Source organism: Electrona antarctica, assembly GCF_951216825.1.
Source record: "Electrona antarctica genome assembly, chromosome: 5".
NCBI lineage: Eukaryota > Metazoa > Chordata > Actinopteri > Myctophiformes > Myctophidae > Electrona > Electrona antarctica.
This window is the reverse complement of record NC_136810.1, coordinates 53,560,080-53,569,262: the sequence shown is the minus strand read 5'-3', so window position 1 is coordinate 53,569,262 and position 9,183 is coordinate 53,560,080. Positions and strand designations below refer to the sequence as shown.

At 43.4% G+C, this 9,183-nt stretch overlaps 1 protein-coding gene across 1 annotated transcript in view; it reads left to right on the top strand.

Annotated features, from left to right (window-relative positions):
* poc1b (POC1 centriolar protein B) overlaps positions 1 to 8,969 on the top strand; it is a 106,623-nt gene extending 97,654 nt beyond the window's left edge. The window contains exons 11-12 of the mRNA XM_079501772.1: positions 5,361 to 5,789; positions 7,092 to 8,969. Of these exons, the coding sequence (XP_079357898.1) occupies positions 5,361 to 5,789; positions 7,092 to 7,226 (564 nt within the window). The 3' untranslated portion in view covers positions 7,227 to 8,969. The remainder of the gene's footprint in view (positions 1 to 5,360; positions 5,790 to 7,091) is intronic.
* The last annotated feature ends 214 nt before the right edge of the window (positions 8,970 to 9,183 follow it).

Sequence of the window (9,183 nt, the reverse complement as noted above, 5' to 3'; positions counted from 1 at the left end):
CATGGGCTGACTGTACTAGTTCCATTACCATGGGCTGACTGTACTAGTTTAATTACCATGGACTGACTGTACTAGTTTAATTACCATGGACTGACTGTACTAGTTCCATTACCATGGGCTGACTGTACTAGTTTAATTACCATGGGCTGACTGTACTAGTTTAATTACCATGTGGATGACTGTACTAGTTTAATTACCATGGACTGACTGTACTAGTTTAATTACCATGGGCTGACTGTACTAGTTTAATTACCATGGGCTGACTGTACTAGTTCCATTACCATGGGCTGACTGTACTAGTTTAATTACCATGGGCTGACTGTACTAGTTCCATTACCATGGGCTGACTGTACTAGTTTAATTACCATGGACTGACTGTACTAGTTTAATTACCATGGACTGACTGTACTAGTTCCATTACCATGGGCTGACTGTACTAGTTTAATTACCATGGACTGACTGTACTAGTTTAATTACCATGGACTGACTGTACTAGTTTCATTACCATGGGCTGACTGTACTAGCTTAATTACCATGGACTGACTGTACTAGTTTCATTACCATGGGCTGACTGTACTAGCTTAATTACCATGGACTGACTGTACTAGTTTCATTACCATGGGCTGACTGTACTAGCTTAATTACCATGGACTGACTGTACTAGTTCCATTACCATGGGCTGACTGTACTAGTTTAATTACCATGGACTGACTGTACTAGTTTAATTACCATGGGCTGACTGTACTAGTTCCATTACCATGGGCTGACTGTACTAGTTTAATTACCATGGACTGACTGTACTAGTTTAATTACCATGGACTGACTGTACTAGTTCCATTACCATGGGCTGACTGTACTAGTTTAATTACCATGGGCTGACTGTACTAGTAATAATATCACTGTGTGGATATTGGTCTCGTTCCTCTCAGTATTAGATTTTCTTCTGCAATGTCCCGCCCCATATATTTACATACTGGGCCCTGGTTGGTTATAGCCTGGTTACAGACGGATATCAGTCACCACTTCGGCCGTGAAGTCCTCCCACAATCGAGAGGGGCCAGACTTATATTCTGCCTGGGGGGCGATATGCATCGCAAGGGCAGATGAAGGCTGGCTCTGCGAGGCTACGACTTTACTGTGTACTGTATGTGGTAGTATAGCAGGTGCATTCAGGTCCTTTCAAACGGGCAGTGATTAATGTGCCTAGTAATTCATTTTCAATGAGACCTGCGGGTTTGTTGGTTTTTTTTCTGTACGTGCGGAGAAGTCGAGTGGGCAACAACGCAAGCGTATTTACGCGGGCGCGGTCCCGTGAAATTGTCGCGCGTGTGCTCGTTTCGTGCACACACCTGCGACTGACCAGACCTGGATTCTGTTTAGCTTCGTTTTTTTTAGCTAAAGTATAACATAATGCTTAAAACACCAAACAATTCTTCTGCTCCACTTCATCTAAGGGGCAAATATTGTACTTCTGCTCCACTACAATTATTTTAAACCTTTAGTTACTTATGGATTTGATATAAGATTGTTATACATTTTATACATTTGAAATGGGACATTCTGCATAATTAATAATAATACTTTTTACTTTTGATACTTTAAGTACATTTTGATGTCAATACTTTTGTACTTTTTGTACTCAAGTAGATTTAGCAGTTTTGATCATTTTACTTAAGTAAGAAATGTGAGTATACTTTTTCCAACCACTGTTGGGAGGAAGCCTGTCTGTTAAAATGATACGTTATGTAACAGCCAGATCAGAAGAGGCTCCCTCAAGGTCTTCAAAGGAAACCTGGCTGCATGCTTTTCTTTTAGCCTGACAAATTCACGTGGATTTGCTTGAGTTCCGACTGTTTTCCTGTTGTCATGTGAAACTGTGTTATTGCGTCTTTTAGCATGTGTTGTCACACTTGCCGGCGGCAAAAATAATTTCCTGTCTCTCTCTTTTTTTTGTCTGGATGTTTCTGTCCTGCATGCCCATCTGTCTGTAATAACGGTCCCACTGTGACTATACGGCATATATGTCAAACTCAAGGCCCGGGGGCCAAATCAGGCCCGTGGATGAATTATATTTGGCCCGCGGGATGATATTTAATTAGTATTAGAACTGGCCCTCTGGTATATTGCACGGACCACCATAATACTACAAGTCTGACAATTCACTGCGAGTGCATTGGCACATATCACATACTATGAAATCAGTGCTTGGTGAGGATCATAGAACAGGAAACTGATCTTAATAATAATGCATTTTCAGTTTTAAATGCATTTACTTTTTTGCTGTTTGCCTGGGACGTCCTCATGACCGCGGTGCCCGTGTGTTGAAACACAGTCCGGCCCTCGACCTCGACCGATTTCTTTATTTTGGCCCACTGGGTATTTGAGTTTGACATCCCTGCTATACGGGGTTTTGGGTATACGGTGTCCAGAATGGTGGCAAGTTGTGACGTGCTTCTACCTATCGTCTCTGTTTTTATGTCTGGGTTCCATTTGTAAAATAAACAAAGAAAAAGAAACAAAGAGAAAGGCATTTTCCTAACCAATTTTCTTTTTTGTTATTTGTAGAACAAAACTCTAGTGGTCAATGTAGACTGTAGATGGGAGCAGGAGGGGGGAACCCAGTGTACTCTCTGCTGCCCCATTTGGCGGAGTCAGGTTAGCACGAAACAGCAGGAGGCAAAAAAAAGAATAATAATAAGATTTTTTATTTTTCAATTTAAAAAAGGCATAAAGACGTGTATACATGTCCAAGGCCTCCTGCAGGTTTGATTAGAAAGAACGTTGACACACGTCCTTGTCCTTTGCGTAGTAGCTCGGGTCTCTATGCCGTTCATTCGCAGTGTGTCACTGTCCTCCTATACCCCCGGCCAAGTCTCCCGGGCCCATAACTACTTCATAACAATAATAAAACACAAACATTAAGACAGCAGGAAGGATGTCGGCTAACACTGTTTTCTGCTATATATCATTATATTGTGCTTTAGCCCGAGCCAAGTAATACTCCCAATGCTTTTATTGGTTTCCTTCCTGCGTGTTTTTCATTATTTTTCTTTCTTTCTTTTCCCCCCAGTACCAGGCGTGGTTGTCTGGTCCAGAGGCTGGTTGTTCTGGCCGACGGGCTCCGTTATCAAACAGGGCTGCACGTCGTGGATCACAATAGAGCAGGGGGTTCCAACTGATTGTGAACCAGGGACCACCACCCTGACTTAGAATCAACCTGGGGACCACTGTTGCGTTGGGTTGGGATATGGGCTAAGGGCTAAGATTAATGCTTTTGTAACACTTGCTATGCGTCCCATGTGTATACATTCCACTGTTTCTCAACCAATTGTCCACTGACTACTAATAATTTCCTAATAATAATAATGTGCAAAAGTACACAGACAAACTGCAAATACTAGATTAAGATTGCTACAATATAACTGGTTGATGCGCACTTATATAACACCAGCTAAATTACACCAGTTCAATGAAAATATTCCAGACACCTGTGTAAAATGTGAGCAGTCAAAGGGCACACCTTTTCACTGTATGTGGGAAAGCAGAGAGATTCACTGTATGTGTGAATGCAGAGAGATTCACTGTATGTGTGAATGCAGAGAGATTCACTGTATGTGTGAATGCAGAGAGATTCACTGTATGTGTGAATGCAGAGAGATTCACTGTATGTGTGAAAGCAGAGAGATTCACTGTATGTGTGAATGCAGAGAGATTCACTGTATGTGTGAATGCAGAGAGATTCACTGTATGTGTGAATGCAGAGAGATTCACTGTATGTGTGAATGCAGAGAGATTCACTGTATGTGGGAATGCAGAGAGATTCACTGTATGTGTGAATGCAGAGAGATTCACTGTATGTGGGAATGCAGAGAGATTCACTGTATGTGTGAATGCAGAGAGATTCACTGTATGTGTGAATGCAGAGAGATTCACTGTATGTGTGAATGCAGAGAGATTCACTGTATGTGTGAATGCAGAGAGATTGTGGCATTTTGGAGCGAGATCTTACAAATACTTTATAGAATGCTAGATGTAAGGATACCATTGGATCCAAAACTCTGCATATTGGGATTGTACCTGGTAACCCTGGTTACACCAAGGAATAAACACATTCTCATAGATATGTCACTACTCCAAGCAAAGCGCACAATTGCTCTAACATGGAAACACACTCAGAGACCACGAGCGAGCCAATGGCTCAGGGAAATGAGCAGCTGTTGAGCTATGCACTTCCCCCTCTTGAGATTCTTACTCCTACCTTTTTCTGTTGAATTTCTTGACCTCCAATTTGTCGGTAAATGACAGTCATCATAGTTCCCAGGTCATTCAGTTGTTTCTGTTTCTCAACTAGTGGAAGGACATTTTTAAAAATCAACAAATCCTACATTACTAAATGAATGGTCAGGGACCACATGCAATACTTCCAGGGACCACCAGTGGTCCACGGACCACCTGTTGAAAACCCCTGCAATAGAGCTTTGATTTCAATGCGTTGGTTCGTTGGGAAAGGCGGCGTGTTTGATGAGGAGAAGCTGTCAGGCTGTCATGTGCCTCCTACGAGTGTTCACTTGAGGGAACGAATCCTACGGACGTGACCTTTGAGGGAAATTAACTAAGTGCATGTACTCAGTGAGTATTGTAATACTTGGGTACAGTTTTAGGTACATTTACTTACAACTACTACCCGCAACTTACTATTTACTACACATTTTGAAACCCCTTTGAGAAAAACTGAAATGGGATGTTCTCAAAATGTTTTCCTTATATTTTTTTTCTGACAAAGACGGTACATACAAATTGTGCTAACAATCACAAAAGAGTGAGTGTCAGTAGACACATTTATAATAATACAAACAACTATCTAAAACAAAAAAAAATGTTTTTGTAATTTATGTACAGTATATATTGATTCCATTAGTGTTGTACTTTTTTATAATAGGACTTTTACTTTGTGGTATTGCTGCTTTTACTGAAAGTAAAAGTACTTCTTCCATCACTGGTCGTGAGTGTTCACTTGAAGGAACGCACAGGTTGGAAATCCGCCGGATGTGACGCAAATCAAAATCAATCCGCCAAAAGAGGAGTTTTTGAGCAGTGCCTACTGCCTAACCGCTCCAATGAACAGCTATGTGTGTCCCTATGTATGTATATCTCTACGTATGTATGTCTCCATGTATGTCTGTATGTTTGAGTACGGACAGCTGCAATACCGCTGGGTGACTTAAAGTGGCACTGTTGAGCAGCGTGGCCGTGTGTGTGTGTGTGTCTCTATGTCTCATTGTCTCTACGTATGTCCCTATTTTTTTATGTATGTCTGTTTAGTTCGTCACATTTCTGTTATTTTTACTTTTCATCTGCAGTCTCTAAACGGTCTGGGACACCGGCCGTCACCAGCACTAGGACTCCTCCCCCGTGGTCACCACAGCAGCAGCAGCTGTGGTGACCACGTGACCACTGCTGGTCACTGGGCCGGCGAGCGCCACCGACACGACGGCTCCAGCAGCCCCAAACCCTGGAGCGAGGAGGACGGCGACAGTGACAGCGGCAGCCAGTACGGTAACGGGACCCCCTCGTCCTCCTGTCACACTGCTGGAAGAGGAGGGAGGGAGGAGGAGGAGGAGGACGAAGAGGAGGAGGAGGAGGAGGAGGAGGACAGAGAGGAGGAGGAGGAGGAGGAGCTGAGAGGACAAACGCAGCACCCTGTGGAGGGTCTCTCTGCTGCTCATCCCACCACCACGCTGGAGTCCACCTTGCAGCAGATAGTCACGCAGCTGGACATCCTCACTCAGGTCAGTGCTAGCCTGATTATCAGACTGTAGCTTTCTTGAAGCTTCAGTCTGACATTGTCTCCTGTCTGAGCGATTTCAAGGGGGAGGGGATTAGAATTTCCCTCAACCAATAGCCATTGTTGTTGTTTTTCCCTCCTTCCTCTGTGTGATGACGCTGAAAACGGGCCTTGGCGCTGATTGGTTGTTCGTTAGACCCACCCCCACCACCGAATCTCATTGGATAATACATTTTTGTACCGAAGAAATTATAGGTTCACAGTGCAACACCAGACCAAGAGATGCAGTCCACTCAGAGAGTGGGCAGGGTCTTTGGGCTGGATCCAGGCTAGGTCAGTGCTGGGAACGGAACAGCCGCACATCTTTGGTTTCCCGAACATCCTAAAGGTGGTTGCACACTGGTCGCGTTTTTCGGAAAACCCGATGGAGAAACGCAGCTAAAAATCCGAAAAACGCACTCTGTGTGCAGGGACCTTAACCCAGTTGGTTTTCGACCCTTTTTCATATCAAGGACCATTATTTATTGTGCGTTTGAGCCACAGACCACCGTTTGACGACATTTATTAGCCTCTCAGACCCCAGATTTGCTCATATTCCATGCTGTATTAGGCGAGATAACAGGCAAATCAAATCAAGGTGACATCCCTAATTATGGTCATTGTAGTAGTTCAACAATCCAGTCAAACCCTAGTCAAACACACAGACTTCATTATTTCTCTGGCCGTAGAGTGCAAATGGTGCTGCTCTACACATATACTAGTAACACTTCTTATCCAGGGGAACTCTTCAGAATAAAGGCGCTAGAGTGCCAAAGCAGATGGGCCAGATTTTACTTTGAAAAGCATAATGTTCCATTACTACCTCGCGCTGTCACACCTGATCTCTCTTTAGAAGCGTTTATATTCCAAAACGAGATGCTTGGTTAATTTGGAAATGAGGACAGAACATCGCCGTCCTGATCAAAACCATGGAGAGCGCCGTAGATTCAGAGAGAATAGACGGTTCTGTCGGGCATAAACAATTAAGTAATTAAGTAAATTATGTGCGCATGTGCAAAACATGTCCAGGATCGCTGAAGAAGGCATGGCCAAGCAAAAAATAAATAATAAATAATAATAATGGATTACAGTGATCCCGTTTCATCATTTAAAAGGACCTAAAGAGACGTCTATAGACGTCCTTAGCACCCCACGGTTTTATTAGAAAAGACCTGTATATAAATGCACCGTTTACCATTTACCATTTAATAGATATATTTGAGTTAAATATACTTAAGTTACCCTACAGCCACTGCTCTCCCAACAGACGGTGGCGGTGTTGGAGGAGCGCCTGACGCTGACGGAGGACAAGCTGAAGGAGTGTCTCCTCCACCAGGCGCACCTCCTGCAGCAGGTGCAAGGAGGACCAGCGTCTGACGAGGACTCGGACCTCCTGCACTAGAGGCACGGAGCAGCGTCTTGACGAGGAGAGGGAAGGAACGGACACGTCGTCGTCTCCTCCCGTTGACAATTAACCACTTGATTAGACACAGGCCTCGCTTCCGCCAGGGTTGAACCAGTTCAGAGTGTTTCCACTGAAAATGATGGTTTCAGGACCCTAAAAGCTTTGTTCGGAACTGGAACGTGAACGCACCAAAGGTTTCAAAGACCCCTTTTCCACCGGTTGGGAACCGGTTCAGTTCAGAACCAGTTTTTAGTCCATGAGCCAGAGCTCCAAAGTTGGAATGTTATGAATTGATTAGGCAAAACCATACCTATATTAAATTGTTTATAGGATCAATATAAGTAAATTAATATATGATAACCCTTCCACAGTATAGTAGCTTTTTCATATTTTATGTTTTTTGCATATTTTCCTATATGATGCCTAATTTGCATATTTACATTTTTAAGATTTGTAATACAATAAATCATTGTCTTTGTGTAAGTAATCAACTGGGGAAGTTTTATGGTGATAACAATTTAATATAGGTATGGTTTTGCACACTCAATTCATAATTAACATTCCAATTTTGGAGGTCTGGCTCATGGACTAAGAACCAAAAAGAACTGAACCGGTTCCCAACCAGTGGAAAAGGGGCCAAAGAGTCTAGAACAGAACCAGTTCTAGAACCAAAGTTATTTTTGGTGGAAAACGGGCCACGGAGAAACACTGTGCTCACCGACCGGAGGAGACACAGGTGGTTCAGAAATAGTTAAAAGGATGAACGGTTGGACCGACCTCAAGCGGTCTTGGTCACCAGGGCGAAAAGGGCCTTTTCCTCCTATTTACAACCGTTTTGAACCACTTGGCGAACTGAACTTGACTTGACTTTGTACTAAACCAAATCTCTTCACCAAAAACGGCTGATCTACAAGCTCACGCCTCGTCACAAGCTTGTAGATTTGCTGTCTCTGGCGAATGTTTGGGGGGCTTGGGGTTCACGTGGTCAAGGAGAAACCTCTCCTTCAGCTGTGTGTGTGTGTGTGTGTGTGTGTGTGTGTGTGTGTGTGTGTGTGTGTGTGTGTGTGTGTGTGTGTGTGTGTGTGTGTGTCTGACCTCTTCTTGGTGGTCTCTCTCAGGGGTCAATGACTTAATCAGGGTGTGTGCGTGTGTGAGAGACAGTGTGAGTGTGTGTGAGGGAGAACGAGACACATCATGTTTCCTACTTGTCTCTCTGTACTTCTTAAGAATATCCAGCTGTACAGCCAAGCAGTCAGCCTAGGACATTCCTGTGTGTGTGTGTGTGTGTGTGTGTGTGTGTGTGTGTGTGTGTGTGTGTGTGTGTGTGTGTGTGTGTGTGTGTGTGTGTGTGTGTGTGTGTGTGTGTGTGTGTGTGTGTGTGTGTGTGTGTGTGTGTGTGTGTGTGTGTGTGTGTGTGTGTGTGTGTGTGTGTTGTGTGCTTGCACGTGCGTGTGCGTGCGTGCGTGTGTTGATATGGATGTTGCATCCACCCAGGACAGCTGCAGCAATGAAAACAGACTAGCATTTGACTGCTGTTTGCCACTTTGTGTGTGTGTGTGTGTGTGTGTGCATGTACTTGCGCTTTAGTGGTTGAGTTAAATGTTCCTAAGAGTAAATAGAAGAGGTTTGTGGTTTATCTCAGCGTTATGACATGCAATTGTACTCCTTTCACTAATGTCTTTTCATAGTTATCTTATTTATATGAATAAAACCTAAAGTATTGATTGATTGATTGATTGATTGATTGATTGATTGAATTCATTCATTATTTATTGATTGTAAAGGCACAGGCAATACATTGAGTTACAACACACCAAATCGAATGAGCTAAAAAGCCAGAGGCTTGTTTCCAATGTGAACCATAATGACAGATGTCTCTTTGTCTGTACCTGCTGTTCAACATCATGTAACATGCATTGTATCTATCTCTGCTGTCGGGAGGCAACCTCATAAC